The sequence below is a fragment of the Triturus cristatus genome, chromosome 8, assembly GCF_964204655.1.
Source record: "Triturus cristatus chromosome 8, aTriCri1.1, whole genome shotgun sequence".
Lineage (NCBI taxonomy): Eukaryota > Metazoa > Chordata > Amphibia > Caudata > Salamandridae > Triturus > Triturus cristatus.
Window position 1 is genome coordinate 295,424,826 of NC_140591.1, and position 17,461 is coordinate 295,442,286.

General features: G+C 49.0%; 1 protein-coding gene across 8 annotated transcripts in view; it reads left to right on the forward strand.

Annotated features, from left to right (window-relative positions):
* PARP4 (poly(ADP-ribose) polymerase family member 4) overlaps positions 1–17,461 on the forward strand; it is a 2,159,601-nt gene that overhangs the window by 1,733,137 nt on the left and 409,003 nt on the right. For all 8 annotated transcript variants that reach the window (XM_085621544.1, XM_085621545.1, XM_085621546.1 and 5 more), the window contains one exon: positions 11,230–11,274. In XM_085621544.1, the coding sequence (XP_085477670.1) occupies positions 11,230–11,274 (45 nt within the window). The remainder of the gene's footprint in view (positions 1–11,229; positions 11,275–17,461) is intronic.

Here is a 17,461-nt window from a genome sequence, read left to right on the forward strand (position 1 = left end):
CCATCTTGGAAGACACTCGACAAGCTGCAAGCGTGACAACAGAGGCTCCCTCCGAGTTGTGCTTTGGGTCCTGAGAAGCCCAACATCCGAGCAGCATCTGCACCAAAGGTGAGCCCTCCAGCATCTCCACGATCTGCGTGGGGCCCCTCTGCACTTCGCGACTCGACGCGCCTAACCGGTTACTGGTCCGTTGACTAGTGGCTATCTTGGCGACCATCTTGAAAAACTACAATGCTGGTCTGGTTGCTCCAGACTGGCCCCTGCTTCCCTCCAAAGGAGCAGCCCCTCTGACCTTGCTGGTCAGAGCTAACAGCTTTCTTCGATTCCTGCCACACCTGCTTTTGCCAAGGCTTGTTTGCTTCTTCTGAGTCGCCAACACCGCCGACAGCGAGAGCCTGCGTGGGACAGCTCGTGAACCGACTCCTGGACGTCGTCGACCTTCAGGGACCACGTGGCTGCGGAGACAAGCTACACCTCTTCACCTGTTTGCACCCGACATTGCCTGGTACCTACCTGGTGCCACGCCGGTCACTGGCTAGTGACTGTGAACACTGTCCCCTCTGCTTACAGGTCTTCTACACTTCCGATCCATCCTTGGATCCACCGCATCTCTTCTGGACCGACCGCCTGCAGCATCTTTGTCGTCAGGCTCCATTGAACAGATAGACGAAACCCGACGCACTTCGAGCCCTATGCACCCGCTTCCTGTGGGTGAGGTAAAGCTGGCACTCCGGTGCACAAGTGTAGAGTAACATCCCTAATGTCTAGGTTTGAAGTCTTGAATTCGTAGTCCAACCAGAAGACCCTTCTAGCAGTAACTTTTGAACATTTACGCACCCATTGAAAACCTATGGGAGCCCGCGTGTAACTTTCCTCACTGCACACGCGACCCGTGGACCTCCTGGTCACTAACTAAAGTTAGCTCCTTGTAGGCCCAGCGATTCTAGAGGCCCTAGGCCTTCTCCCTTTCCTGTTCGTGGTACTTATACCACTATTTTAGTATATGGTTTGAGCGGCCACCAGGGCCTATCCATATAAAGTGCAACTTTCGTATATTGTGATACTTTCTTGTTTAACGATTTGTGCTCCTGTGCTCATAAAGAGTCTAGGGGATACTTTGAGTAATAAATACATATATATTTTGAATATATATCTGTGTGGTGTCCTTTCATTGGTATAAAAGGGGGTTGCATATGGTAAAACAGCTTGCTTCACATGCCTAAACGGGTTTAGCCTCAAAGACTGCTTAGCCTACGCTACCACTAGGGCAGCTGGTCTGAAAAGGTTGACTTACAACCACACCATAAGGGTTGCTTGACATGGTACAAGGTGGTCACTTTAATTAGTGAACATCATATACCAGGCCAACTTCTCACATTGGTGAGCAGCGGTTGGGATTTGAGCTTGCTGTTGTTTTACCTCTGTAATCTCTTTATTACCAATTGAAAGATCATACAGGTACCTGTAGGTACATATAAAACAAGTTAGTTATATACTTAAGTTCTACTAAACTTAGTTGTTGTAGAGCAACGGGAGTAGCACACCCTGACTACAACTACTAGATAGGTTTAGTAGGAAAACCCAAGTGTAGGTAGTTGCAACACATTCACCCACACTTAAGAGCAATGGCTGGGGCAGAGGGGACCAAGGTACCCATCTCTGTCGAGAGTGACCCCCAGAGGGCACCATCCATCTTTGCTACCCTAAACCAGAATGAGCTCAGGCAGTTGGCTAATTCCAGGGGCCTTAAACAGCCCAGGAACCCTACCTCTGCTGAACTCAGAGAACTCTTGCAAACTGATGAAGATCAGAGAGCTCTCAAGAAAGCCTCCCAGTTAGACCCATCAGGGACTGGAACAGGAGGCCCTCCTTCTGAAGATGCTACTGAAGTACCCCTTTCTAATAGTCACCCCTTAGATGAGAATCAGACTACAGATCATGAGGATCAGCATAGGGACGAGAATAACAAGGGGGATGAGTCTGATAGTAGTAGTGATTCTGATGGGAGAAATAGCCCAGTGCCAGGTGTTATACTTGGCCCAGCTAACTTAAGACTATTTGGGAATGACAATGGGATCCCCCCCATCGAGTTTCCCCAGTGGACTTAACCAGGGGTTTGGGAGACAGAGGAATCACTCAGGTGACTCTAATGCCTCTCATGCCTCTAGAGGCTCTCAGGGTCAGTCCACAAGAAGGATGACCAGCCCTCAGAGGAGGGAGCATGAGGCCAGAATGCAGGAAGCTCAGCTGAGGATCAGGAAACAGGAGCTAGAAGTAGCCCTGATGGAAGAGAAACTGAACAAGGCTAGGCAACCTAGAGAGAGTGGGTCTACACCCACTGGTGGCAGCATTGTCCCGAGGGACAAAGATAGGGTCTTTGATAATAGGAACCTGTCCAAGGTTGTGCCCCCCTACAAAAGTGGGGATGATATCCACAAGTGGATGACTGCTCTTGAGAGAGCCTGCAAAGTGCAGCAGGTTCCTGAGGACCAGTGGGCAGCAATCTTATGGCTCTCCTTTGAAGGAAGAGGCAGAGATAGACTCCTCACTGTTAGGGAGGAGGATGTCAGAAACTACAGAGCCCTGAAGAGTGTCCTGGTTGATGGGTTAGGCTTAACCACTGAACAGTACAGGTTAATGTTCAGAGATACCCAGAAGGCACAGACTCAGGACTGGTCTGAATATATTGAATGTGCCACTAAGGCTTTGGAGGGTTGGTTGCTGGGAAGTAAGGTTTCAGATTATACAGGATTGTACAATTTGATGATGAGAGAACAGATTTTAAATAACTGTCAAAACCAGCAACTGCATCAACACTTGGTTGACTCAGATCTGACCTCTCCCCAAGAATTGGGAAAGAAGGCAGACAAATGGGTCAGAACCAGGGTTAAGCAAAAGAACCAGAACCAGGGCCAAGGGGGTGATCAGAAGAAAACAGACCAAAAGGGTAATGACCAGAAATCCAAAGACCAGAAGTCTTCAACAGGGCCCCAAACTAGTACTAATGAGGGTGGGTCCCAACAATCCAAAGGAAAGAAGAAAGAAGGTCCAAAGAAACCCTGGTGCAAGTCTTGCAAGAATACAACTCACTGGACTAGTGATTGTAAGAAGGGTGGAGCCCCCAACACTGTTGCCCCTAAGGCACCTGCTCCCAGTAGTACTGTTAGCAGTGTTGGTCCCCAGACAAAGGGTATAGTGGGAATCACTATGGGAACTGAAGGAGATTCTGACCTAGACAGAACCCTTACACAGGCAGTCTTGATCTGTGATGGGGACATGGATTTGACCCTGACTGTGAGCCCCAGTAATCTGGGCAAGTACAGACAGACTCCATTGATAAATACAAAAGTGGCTCAAGCCTACAGGGACACATGTGCCAGTGGCACTATGGTGACACCAGGCTTTGTGGATCCTGGACAGTACATACCAGGTGAGAATTACCTGGTGACCAATGCCAGCGATACCACTACTTCCCATAGTGTGGCTATTGTTAACTTCTCGTGCGGAGGGGTAACTGGCCTCAAAAGGGTTGTGGTTAGTGCAGACCTCCCAGTAGAATGTGTGTTGGGCAATAACCTAGAGAGTTCTCTATGGTCAGAAGTGGAGTACAGGACACATGCAGAGATGTTAGGTATATCACCACATGTCCTTGCTGTGACCAGGTCACAGGCCAAAAAGTGCCTTACTGAACCTCAGGTCTTGGATCCCAGAACAATGGACCAAGCACCTTCCAAGAAGAAGAACAGGAGGGTTAAGGCTGCGCCTTCCCCCCTGCCTCCAAGTGATGATCAGTCTTCCCAGGAGGATGATCTCGAGAACTTTGAGGGAACTGTCCCTGAAGAGCTTGAACCTGACCAGGTTGAGTTTCTGGGGACAGGGGAACCCTCTAGGGCTGACTTGGGGCAGGCTCAGTTATCCTGTCCATCTCTTGAACCCCTCAGACAGCTGGCTGCTGCTGAGGCTGCTGGGAATGCTCAAGGTACCCATAAAGTGTATTGGGATGATGGACTCCTTTATTCAGAGGCTAGAGACCCAAAACCTGGTGCAACCAGGAGGTTGGTTATACCTCTGCAATTTAGGGGCTTCCTTCTTACCTTGGCCCATGATATTCCTCTAGCAGGACACTTAGGCCAGAACAAGACTTGGGACAGGCTTGTCCCTCACTTTCACTGGCCTCACATGAATGAAGATACCAAGGAGTTTTGTCGCTCCTGTGTGACCTGCCAAGCCAGTGGCAAATCAGGTGGCACAACAAAGGCCCTCCTAATACCACTACCTGTGGTGGGGGTTCCCTTTGAAAGAGTGGGGATAGATATAGTGGGTCCCATGGATCCCCCCACTGCATCTGGGCACAGATTTATGCTGGTGGTAGTGGATCATGCCACCAGGTATCCAGAGGCAATTCCCCTTAGGACCACAACAGCTCCTGTTGTGGCCAGGGCCTTACTGGGAGTCTTCTCCAGAGTGGGGTTTCCTAAGGAGGTAGTTTCTGACTGAGGTACCAACTTCATGTCAGGATACTTGACAGCTATGTGGAAGGAATGTGGTGTCAACTACAAGTTCACCACTCCTTATCACCCACAATGCAATGGGCTTGTTGAGAGATTCAACAAGACCCTAAAGGGTATGATCAAAGGATTACCTGAAAAGCTCAGGCGAAGATGGGACATCCTTCTACCCTGCCTTCTGTTTGCTTACAGAGAGGTCCCACAAAAAGGAGTTGGCTACAGCCCCTTTGAATTGTTATTTGGGCACCCTTTAAGAGGCCCCCTATGTCTGGTGAGGGAAGGATGGGAGTTACCTCTCAAAAAGCCTAAGCAAGACATAGTGGACTATGTACTTGGTCTCCGCTCCCGGATGGCTGAGTACATGGAGAAGGCATCTAAAAACCTTGAGGCAAGCCAGGCCTTACAGAAAGCTTGGCATGACCAAAAGGCTGTCTTGGTTGAGTTTCAGCCAGGACAGAAGGTATGGGTGTTGGAGCCAGTGGCCCCAGCAGCACTCCAAGACAAATGGTCTGGACCCCATACAATCCTGGAAAAGAAGGGAGAGGTTACCTACTTGGTGGACCTAGGCACTCCCAGGAGTCCCCACCGGGTACTCCATGTTAACAGGTTAAAAGCATATGTTGACAGGGCAGACATGGGCTTGCTCATGGCTACAGACGAGGGACAGGAGGAAGAGAGTGACCCTCTCCCAGACCTGTTGTCTCAGAACCCTGAAGATGGTTCAGTTGAAGGAGTGACCCTTGGAGGCAACCTCACTGAGCATCAGCAAATTGAATGTAGACAAGTTCTACAATCATTTCAGCATATGTTCTCACTGATACCTAGTCAAACTGATTGGTGTACCCATGTGGTGGACACCGGTGACAGTCTTCCTGTGAAGAACAAACTTTACAGACAACCTGACCATGTCAGGGACTGTATAAAGACTGAGGTACAAAAGATGCTGGAACTGGGTGTCATTGAGCCCTCAGAGAGCCCCTGGGCTAGCCCAGTGGTTCTGGTCCCCAAACCTCACACCAAAGATGGCAAGAGAGAGATGAGGTTCTGTGTGGATTACAGAGGACTCCATGCTGTCACTAGGACAGACGCACATCCTATTCCAAGGGCAGATGAGCTCATAGATAAACTGGCTTCTGCTAAGTTTTTGAGCACATTTGATTTGACAGCTGGCTATTGGCAAATCAGGTTAGCTGAGGAGTCTAAGGCCAAAACAGCATTTTCAACCCCAGAAGGACACTACCAATTTTTGGTGATGCCCTTTGGTCTGAAGAATGCACCTGCCACCTTCCAAAGGTTGGTGAATCAAGTCCTTACTGGGTTGGATGACTTTTGCGCAGCATATCTTGATGACATTGCTGTCTTTAGCTCCACCTGGGAGGATCACCTGATCCACCTGAAGAAGGTACTTGAGGCTCTGCAAAAGGCAGGCCTCACTATCAAGGCTACTAAGTGCCAGATAGGGCAGAGTAAGGTTGTGTACCTGGGCCACCTTGTAGGTGGAGGCCAAGTTCAACCACTGGAGAGTAAGATACAATCCATCAAGGACTGGTCTCCTCCCACCACCCAGACTCAAGTCCGAACTTTCTTGGGCTTGACTGGGTACTACAGGAAGTTTGTTAAGAACTATGGGTCCATTATGACTCCTCTTAATGATCTAACATCCAAAAAGATGCCCAAAAAGGTTCAGTGGACAGTAAGCTGTCAAAAGGCATTTGATGACCTGAAGAAGGCCATGTGCTCTGCACCTATCCTGAAAAGTCCTGACTACTCCAAAGAGTTTATTTTCCAAACAGATGCTTCTGAGTTGGGTGTGGGAGCTGTGCTGTCACAACTTAATGCAGATGGTGTCTCCAGGTACTTCCACTTAGGACATGAAGACGCGACTGGTCAAGGCTAGTTTAATGTCCCTGCGTTTGGGGGGGGGTTGTGTAGGAGAGTAGGGTCTGCTATCCTATGGTCACCCCAAATTTTTGCCTTTTGCTTCACTGGTTTTTGACATATTGAGGCTGTGGGCCTGCTAATCAGACCCCCAGCCTGCTGTTCTCTCTGCTAAATTGACAACATGCACTTTAGGTGCATAACCCATTGGAACTGGATCACCCTGTGAGCCCCTGTACCAGTGTACACTAGGTACCCAAAGCATTGGTGTATCTAAGGCCTACCAGGGGCTGAAGCATGTATTGTGCCACCCCTGGCCTGGCCTAGCAATTTGACACAACTGGCTGATAACTCAGCTGGGGTAAGATGGTGTATCCACCTCTTACTTAGGTGTAGTATGCCTATACCTAACCTTATATGGGACACATGTTAACCTATAAGTAACTCCTATGGCAGGCCTTAACAATCCTGAAGGCAGAGTGCTTGGTTTCATGTGAGATGGTGCTCTGGCATGAGCTGAGCCTGTCTGCAGTAGTCGGAACAACTTCCTTCTACCGTTTCCAGATATCGCCATACCATATACTCTTAAGTGCATTATGAACCTCGCGGTTAAATGCTATCTTTGGTTTGGCTTTATCAAAACATGTCGAGTAAGGTGTCATACGAATTGGAATACTAACCCCTCGCCAATTCTGGCGACGGGGTTAGCATTCCACCCTCCTAGAGGGACACAACATGTACAGAACCTGAAACCCGGGTAAAATCAGACATAGCCTCAGGTCCACAAATTGGACGCTGCCACCACAGACACAAGTCTGCCCTCCTGCTGCTGGGAGTCCTTCCAGCTTGGGAGACGTGGACAAAGGGTTTCCTGCCAGGGAAGGTGCGAGCACCACCCCAGACAGGATTTTGTGTATTGGTCAGGTAGGGCTTGAAAGGAATCAGACATGCCTGAGGCTCACAAGGGGCCTCGGTGCATATGCCAGTTCAAACTGGTCCTGGGGCACACCAGCCCCAGACCTGGGGCGAGCTGGACAAAGGATTGGGGGTGTAACCCCCCCCTTCCTGGTCCCACCCTTAGGGAGGGACCTAGCAGGTAGTCCGGCCCCTAGAATCCGCTTAAAGGTAGGAGCTGTGTCCAAAGACTTTAGACATCCTGGAATCAACTTAACACTAAGAAGAAGACGGGAACTTCGACGTTCTGCTGCACAGAAGACTGAAGGAAATCTCCCCTATGGTCAGGGAGTGACCATCTTGCTAACGCAAGCACCAACCAGCGAATCGACGTCTGCTTTGCCGCCGCCTCCCGCCGGAGCCCGAGCCCAGAGACCGACAAGAACTGGACCTCCAGACCTCTCACCGCCCGATCCACAGTCCCTGCAAAGAAGGAACCCGTGGAGGCACCGAGACACGTGGAGCCAGCCATCTTGGAAGACACTCGACAAGCTGCAAGCGCGACAACAGAGGCTCCCTCCGAGTTGTGCTTTGGGTCCTGAGAATCCCAACATCCGAGCAGCATCTGCACCAAAGGTGAGCCCTCTAGCATCTCCACGATCTGCGTGGGGCCCCTCTGCACTTCGTGACTCGACGCGCCTAACCGGTTACTGGTCCGTTGACTAGTGGCCATCTTGGCGACCATCTTGAAAAACTACGACGCTGGTCTGGTTGCTCCAGACTGGCCCTTGCTTCCCTCCAAAGGAGCAGCCCCTCTGACCTTGCTGGTCAGAGCTGACAGCTTTCTTCGATTCCTGCGACTCCTGCTTTTGCCAAGGCTTGTTTGCTTCTTCTGAGTCGCCGACACCGCCGACCGCGAGAGCCTGCGTGGGACAGCTCGTGAACCGACTCCTGGACGTCGTCGACCTTCAGGGACCACGTGGCTGCAGAGACAAGCTACACCTCATCACCTGTTTGCACCCGACATCGCCTGGTACCTACCTGGTGCCACGCCGGTCACTGGCTAGTGACTGTGAACACTGTCCCCTCTGCTTACAGGTCTTCTACACTTCCTATCCATCCTTGGATCCACCGCATCTCTTCTGGACCGACCGCCTGCAGCATCTTTGTCGTCAGGCTCCATTGAACAGATAGACGAAACCCAACGCACTTCGAGCCCTATGCACCCGCTTCCTGTGGGAGAGGTAAAGCTGGCACTCCGGTGCACAAGTGTAGAGCAACATCCCTAATGTCTAGGTTTGAAGTCTTGAATTCGTAGTCCAACCAGAAGACCCTTCTAGCAGTAACTTTTGAGCATTTACGCACCCATTGAAAACCTATGGGAGCCTGCGTGTAACTTTCCTCACTGCACACGCGACCCGTTGACCTCCTGGTCACTAACTAAAGTTAGCTCCTTGTAGGCCCAGCGATTCTAGAGGCCCTAGGCCTTCTCCCTTTCCTGTTCGTGGTACTTATACCACTATTTTAGTATATGGTTTGAGCGGCCACCAGGGCCTATCCATATATAGTGCAACTTTCGTATATTGTGATACTTTCTTGTTTAATGATTTGTGCTCCTGTGCTCATAAAGAGTCTAGGGGATACTTTGAGTAATAAATACATATATATTTTGAATATATATCTGTGTGGTTTAAAAGGGGGTTGCATATGGTAAAACAGCTTGCTTCACATGCCTAAACAAGTTTAGCCTCAAAGACTGCTTAGCCTACGCTACCACTAGGGCAGCTGGTCCGAAAAGGTTGACTTACAACCACACCATAAGGGTTGCTTGGCATGGTACAAGGTGGTCACTTTTATTAGTGAACATCATATACCAGGCCAACTTCTCACAGTCAGCCAGATTTAAAAATGGGTGCTGGCCCAAGTGTCATCTCTGTACATTGAAATAAACCACCATCATGGCAATTCCTTTCAAGGCACAAAAGGTTTTGTGGATTCCTACCTTCAGTTCTGAGGGCTGTTCACCAAACTTTGCCAAAGCTTATGTTTTTCAGAAACAAACTTCCAAAACAAGAGTTTGTTTCTGAAAAACAAAATAAAATGAATAAGCCCCACAGTTATGAGTGTTTTCTTGCAGAGTGTAGGGGACATTTAGTGGACATTTATTTCTGTCTAATGCTGCCAGGTTTTATCCAGAGGGAAATAGACTGAAAAAAAGGATCAGAATGCTTTAAAAAATAGATATCTTTATTTGTTTTTTCAAAGCAGACCGATTTCATTTGTTATGTTATGTTACTGGGTATTTGTTGAGCGCGCGGCTTCTCCCAAGAGTGTCCCGGCGCTAATCATAGGACCCGTAAAAAAGCACTCAGCAGTCACATACCACAGACACAGATCATAAGAACAGCAATATTTTTAGTTTGTGGCGGAAGCACAAAAGATCGTTTTCCTGGGGCAGTTCAACTGGAAGATTATTCCATAGTGCAGACACCAGTACCTGAAAGGTATGGCCTCCCCGTCGTGTGAAGTAAAACCTGGGAGTGTGAAGCAGTTGGGCTGATGAGGACCGTAGCGTGCGTGAAGGTGCGTACTGTTGGCAACGAGCCCTTAAATAAGGTACGCCAATGTTATGAAAGGCCTTAAAGGCCAGTACCAGTACTTTAAACAGTACCCTCTTACGTACTGGGAGCCAGTGGAGTGTTCTCAAGAGGGGGTCGTGTGGGAGCGCCAATCAGCTAAGAAAATCGCTCGAGCAGCGGCATTCTGAGCCACCTGGAGACGGTTGAGAAGATGTTCTGGGAGACCCAGATACAGAACATTCACATAATCGAGGCGAGAAAGTATCAACGCCTGTACGATTATCCTTCTGTGAGACTGGGAGAGCAGTGGTAGAAAGTTTCGCATTATCCTAAGCAGGCCGAAGCATGTGCCCACCACTGATTGGACCTGGGCACTCATGGAGAGTTTACTATCTAGTATCACCCCCAGGTTTTTAACCGTAGTAGCCAAATCAGTGGGCGGAGGCATATTTGATGGCCACCAGTCACGCCATTTATCATGCGGAGCGTCGCCGAAGAAAATCATTTCTGATTTATCAGAGTTGCATCTCAGGTGATTGGCATTAAACCAGTTAAAGACCGCAGAGAGGCAGAGCTTGATCGTTTTCCCATCCAAGACTTCACCCTTAGCACATGTGAATAGCAGTTGAGTATCGTCTGCATAAGAGACGATTCTAGCGCCGAAAGATTCGACCAACAGTGCCAAAGGAGCCACATACACATTAAACAATGTGGGGCTCAGCGCTCAGAATGGAGCCTTGGGGGACCCCTACGTTCATTGCTTGAATGCAGGCCTCAAATGGAGGGGACCAGACAGTTTGCTGTCGATTGGTTAGATAAGACCGGAACCATTGTAAGGCGTTGCGCCCAATACCGCACCTCCAGAGACGATCGAGAAGAAGGTCGTGGGGTACGGTATCGAAGGCTGCCGATAAATTTAGGTAAACCGGGCTGCCTTTGTGTGTGGGGGAGGTGAGGGAGGGAAGGTAGGCATTTGATTTCCTGAAGGTAGTTTTATTTGTTTTATCTAACCAGATTGTTTCTATAAAGTTCTCTAGTTTACCTCAAACCTTCCTTTTCCCTCTTTGTCTTGTAGAACAGCAATGTTTGCCGTCTTCTTTCTCTAGATTCCTGTTCCGATTATAGGTTATTAAACTGTGTGCAAGTTTGGTATTTCATGGCACTATAGTATGTTATGGTGTAACTCTGTGTGCATAATTTTGAAGGTTCTTCCTTTTGAAATTACACAATGTACGGCCTGAGTTGTTGATGCTAAAGTTGTTTTTAAATTGTGTTTAAAAAAACAAAACAGTGACAAGAGACTTTTCATCTCAATTTCTGTTGAAATAGATTCTATCTAAACTGAAGAGACGTCTTCCATTCTCTTTCAGATAGCATCTCAGGCTTTTGGCTCAGCTGGCTTTGGCAGTACTAAGGTCAGTGGTTGTGTTTTGTTTCTTTTTCTCAGTCAGTTGTGTTAGTAATATGTTCTGGGCCATATTCTAAAGAAATACCTGTAACTAGAATTTTTGTTATTTAGAAATATTTTTTTCTGACTACAGGTTATTGTGAAAAAATGTTGTACATCATCACACAGACAAATCTTTTTGTTGTATCGTAATTAATTGTGCTGCAGTTTTTTCATCATTGCACTGCAAGAAAGTACCACTTCACTCAATAGTCTTTTCAAGCAACAGGGACGGTGCGCAAAGAGTTTAATGTATTTCAGAATCGGAAAGAGACAATCTGAAAGAAACACGTAGTGATAGATTCCTTACCTTAGAATTACCCCCAGGCGTCAGACTGGACCCGGAATGTTTTCGGCAGCAGTACCCCTGCGCGTCAGAAGGTGGCGTTGTGCGGCTCCGTGTCCGTCGTTGGCATCGTGGTCGCCGAGATGACGTCGCGGCAGCTACTTAGACGCCGCTCTCGCGCGCTGATGTCAGTTCTTTCTTTTTGCGGGCCAAGAAGTACAGATCCGGTAAGAGCGGTAGCCCCAGTCAATTTTTGACTGAGTTTTCAAGGGTTTTTGTCTCTGTTTTTTTGAGTTGATCAACTCCTGGTGCCGTAGGGGTGCCCGGTTTCAAGTCCTGCAGGGACTGTCATCGTATGATGTCAGTGACGGACCCGCACCGCGTGTATCTCTACTGCCTGGGGCGCGACCACGACCCCAAGTCGTGCCCCCGACTGCCAGGCCATGGCGCCGAAGACTTTGCAGGAGCGGTCCCAAAAGTTGCTGGAAGTCCGTCAGTCGGCTCCGCGACTTTCAAGGTCCCGATCCTGTGGGAGGTCGAGGGACCGGTCGCGGAGCAATCACCATCGATCGTCGGGATCTAATTCTTCGCACTCGGGGTCAGGTAAGGCGAAGCACAAGAAGTCGAAGAAGCGCCAACGCTCTCTGACTACCCCTGGCCCGTTGAGGTTCCGTGTGAGACGGGACGGCACTTTTTGAGTGGTGACGAATATGGACGAGTTTGGTATCTGCGAACCGCAAATGACGAGTATAGTGGGTGTACGAAGTTTCGCAACACAGCCACGTATGGTTCGCCTCATTTTTGGGTTCGTTCATCCGAACCCTCGGGTTCCATTTTAGATACAGCGTCCATTTTGTTTCTTGCCCTCAGGTAGCCAGCGAACGGGTTTTTTGTCCGCTTCGTGACCCTGGGACTCTCAAGCTTGCACGAAGGACACGTGTTTCTTTGAGGTGACTTTTACGATGAGGGGAATGACACGAGTGAGGCAGATGGCCCCGCTCAAGGCCCATCTTGCCGCTCCGGTCTATTGTTACAGTCACGCATACATTAGACACGAGGTCTTTGATCCCTCTATCGAGTTTCCTTTATTGCCCCTAACACTCTTTTCTAACCTGTTGTGCATCCTTGTCTTTTCCTTACATCTGTTTTTCGTCCTTCCTTAATGCGTTTATGGTTGGGAGGAAATGTGTTTATTGCGGAGGGAATATGTTTTTACAGTTGGGAACCGGCAGGACTGTTGTAATTATGTTCCGGCCTCCTGAAACATGAATGCGACCCTTTTGAAGTTTATTGTGGGAACTGAGTTGTAACCTTTGTTCGCCATACTGTGCTATGGCAAAAACGTGTATAAAAGGAGCGACCCACTTCTACGAATTTGAAGCAGTCTCCGAGAACCTACACGTTGTGTACTTCTTGTGACTTCTGTATCCCTGCAGTAATAAACGCTGATCTCTGACGTCGCTGGAAGTGTCCCGTGTCTCTGTGTTTGGTACGCCAGAACAGGTAACCCACGAAGGTTTCAGGTGTTGTTCCCTGGCACCGCTGGGTCTTAAGAATAACCCAGTCCTTCAGTTGGCGCCCAACGTGGGGCGACATCAACGGTACCGGTCCAAGCCCGACGATCGTGAGGAACTTCGTGTGAAATCTCCGAGGGAAGGTGCACCCCGCTTCATCGATCCAGTTGTCGAAATAAGTGGCCCGACGTCTTTTCCCGCGAAGATCCCCGCCTCCTGACGGCTGCGACGGACCGATGCCCTGACTGTCGACCTGTTTTGGCGCCTGGCGTAGTCCTTTGTACGGCGAGACGATCAACGGGCCTTCCTGGTGACGCCATTGCTCTCTCAGTTAAGTATTTGTGGGTCGCTCCCAGTATTGCTTTGTTGTTTGCATGGTTCCATAGCATTCGTGGTTCTCAGTTGTTGGGTTTTATTTGACGATTGCAATTGCCAAAAACCGAGGGTCTTGCATTTTTGCGAGGACATCGTAATTCGATAGCCCTTGAAGTTTGTATACTTGGCTAGTGTGCACGATGCCTGGCCGTAGTACTTTGTTTGGGTTTCTTAAATGTTGCAGCATGGATTCCCGGCTGGAGGATTCATGTCCGATACCTCCGGCTGGAACTCCGCTTTACGAGCTCTATAGTCGCCATGGCGTGGGTCCTATCGTATATAATGAGTATTGGGTTCGTTATACTAAAAAGGATGGCGTCCTTAGTTGGCCACCTCATGGTAGTTTCGAGACTGCCATTTTAGATAACTTGGAAGCTAAATTATTTAAAAAGAAAGCTAGGCCGGCCATGTTTGATTCCTTCCGGTTATGGCGGAAAGAGGCCAAACAGAAAGAAATCAAACAGAATAAGAAAAATAAACGAGAAGGTGTCATTGCGGTGATGCGCAATGCGGAACAATATCAGTTAGACAAAGATGAGAAAGAGCAGGAAGTTAGTGCTCGGCTTCACCATATGGCAGTGGACAAATGTTATCCGGCGCTACCTTCTACGATCGATAAGACAGGAGAAGAATCGGTGGAAGATTCGCTTTTGTCTTATCTGATGAAATCGCCACCTCCCTATGCTCCTGGTGTTATGGGTCCCGTTCATCCACCTCTTCCTCAACCCGCTGTTTTGGCGGCTGCTGGTCAGCCTGCCGTTCCTCCCGTACTCCCGAATCCCCTTGGGCCACAGATCGTACATCCTCTTGTTCCGGCTTCTCTCCCTATTGCGCCTCTCCAAGTCCCTCCTCAGCCTGTTGTTCCCGCTACTCCTGCTGCTGCGTCTACTTCTACTGTTTCCACCCCTATGGCTGCTACGCCTACATCTTCGTCCTCTTCTCCTTCTGTTCGTAGTCGTCTCTTGACTGCTGTTGCCTCTCTTTATTCTCCGCTTTTTGGGCCGATACTTGGCTCGACTCTTTCAGATGTTGCTCAAAGACGCAGCCAGCTTCCCGATGGTAGGGAACGTGAATCGTTGGTGAAAACGGCACGTAGATGGATTCGTAACCCTGTTAAATACACCCCACGTGTAGTGTTCGAAACGTTTTCTCAGTTTAATGTGCCCACGCAGCGATTCGTGTTCGAAGAATTGTGTAAGTCATTGAAAGAGGAGTGGGACGATGATGTAGCTGATGATATACCACCTGAGGTTTCCGAGCTACAGCTTCGGTTTGCCACGGGTGTCATTGTAGGTGATAAGGTTCGAGAAGCTTTAGAGCGTTTGTTATCCTTTCGATGTACGGTGCAACCACGTGCGCTGTTTAAGGACGCGACCGCGGAATGGATGGCACAACCTGGTCAATATCCTATGCGGGAAGTTCCCCCGGTATGGATGCCAGGTGATGCTGCCGCTAATCCTCCTGTCCCAGCCCACTTCCAGAGAGTGTGGATACATCTCCCTTGGAAGCGATCGGAAGTTTTGCAAGTGAAACAATCCCTACCTGACCCCCGTAAGAATCCTGCGGGTTATTATAAGGAGTTGTCCCAATTGGTGGATGCTACTGTTATGAACCTAGCCGATATTGATATGTTGTTTGGCAATGTGGTGCCTCAGCCGATTTGGGCGAAAATTCGTCACGAGAATCACGTAGCCGAGTTAGGCGGTGACTGGGCTGCCCTTACAGCGGCAGATGCCCGGCAGGTTGGTGGGGCTAAACCTGAACAGATTATTGTGGCTTTGCCCCAGAGGATAATTACCCTCATGAAGACGCTTATGCCAGCGATGCGCGTCAATTGGGACAAATTATCAGCATGCAGGCAAAAGAGGGATGAAAGTGTTTCTGATTTCTTTACGAGATTTGAGGAAGCGTTCATTGATCATAGTGGTCAGGACATGGGTTCCGAGGGTGGTCAGCGGCTGTTCGTTGATAAGTTCGTATCAAATTTGTTGCCCGAACTTGGCAACAAATTGAAGAATTCTGAGAGTGCGTGGGCTGTTTCTACCACTGCCCAAATATTGGCTACGGCCCAATATTACGAGAATAGAGAAAAAGAGGAAAATGAGCGTGCAGAAAAGAAAACTAAGGATCTCAAAACTAAGGTCTTGTTGCAGCAAGCCTACCCGCCGCGTTCGAATTTCAGTGATACACAGCAACCGAACAGATCGCAATCACAGTTCTCTAGATCACAGTCGCGCAATGCTTCGCCTGCGCCTCGTTTTGTGCTGGGATATAATCAGTGCGCGTATTGTCGTGGGGAAGGCCATCTGAAGTTCGACTGTCCGGTTCTTCGTGATAGGACTAATGGCGTGTCGGCTCGAGGAGGACGTAGTGGTCCTCAACAGGTTTCTCGTGGTAGAGGTCGCGGAGTTACCCAGACACAGGCCGAACGTTTTGCGACGTCTTCGGATTCGCAAAATTGTTTCGATCGGCGCGAACCATCGTCCGGCCGGTCTGCACAGTATCATGTGGATGATTGTTATGTTGAATGTGATGGTGATGCGGATGGTATCTACTAGGACAGCCATAGACAAAGGAAGGGAGAAGTATCAGTTCCGGTTGATCAGAGAGGGCCTTATGTTGCAGTAGCCACTTTGGGCGTTGTTGAGCCTTTTCTGTTGGACACTGGTGCAGCAAAAAGTTCCATCATGCATTCCAAACTCCCTGGCGCGCCTTTGTCTGGCTTAACGAATGTTTCCGTTGGATTTTCTGGCGCCCCCGTTAGCAATCCAGTTTCTAGCCCTTTGCCCCTTACGATTGGGTCTCATGAGCTGAAAGCCCCTTTGATTTTGACTACTGGTTGTGGTGAGAATCTTTTGGGTTTAGATTTGTTGAAAAGGTTACATGCGACTTTGTACTGTTCTCCTACGGGTGTGGAGCTTACGTTGGGTAAGAGTGTGGTTTCCCCTATGTATTTATCGATCGATAAGTTCCCATCGGAATTGAGATCTCTCCCAGACTCCTTGTGGGCGACAGGTCCCAATGATGTGGGCCTGTTGGATATACCACCTTATGTTGTCCAACTAAAAGTTGGTGCGCGTTTGCCACGTATACCTCAGTATCGTATTTCCCTTGATGGTGAAAGGGCACTGTTAGCGATCATTTACGATCTGATCGGCAAAGATGTTATTGAGGAGACACGAGGTAACGTGTGCAATAGTCCCGTGTTGCCTATTCTGAAACGAACGGATCCCTCCAAGCCTCCCGTGTATCGTCTAGTTATCGACTTACGGGAGGTAAATAAAGTCGTTGTCCCGCAGTTTCCTGTGGTGCCAGACATTACAGCTTTACTGACTCTGATTCCAGCCACTGCATCATGGTTCTCGGTCATCGATCTGAAGAATGCGTTCTTTAGCATTCCGATTGCTGAGGGAAGCAGAGACTTGTTTGGTTTCTCATTAGGTGGTCGCAGCTTCAGATTCAAACGCGCTCCACAGGGCTACTGTGAGAGTCCATCAATCTACAGCCAAGCTCTTAAGAGTCAGCTTGATGCATTTGTGTTACCGGCTGGTGCAGCCTTGATTCAGTACGTTGATGATCTGTTAATTGCTGCTGACACTGAACAGCTCTGTAAAGCTGCTACAGTGTCTTTGTTACAGCATCTTTGCGACTTGCATCATAAAGTGTCACCTTCTAAACTACAATATTGTTGTCAAGAAGTTACCTACCTCGGTCACTTATTGTCAAAGGCGGGAAGAAGGTTGACCCCTGAACGAATTGCAGCAATTGCTCGAATGCCTGTGCCAGCAACTCAGAGAGATGTGCGTGCCTTTTTAGGTATCACATCATACTGCAGACAGTGGATCCCGAACTTTTCACTGTTAGCGAAGCCATTGGTAGCCCTCACGTGCAAGGACGTTTCAACTCCTTTGCCTTGGACGGAGGAATGTCAGAAAAGTTTTTCTGAACTACGTGATGCGCTGTGTTCGGCTCCTGTGTTA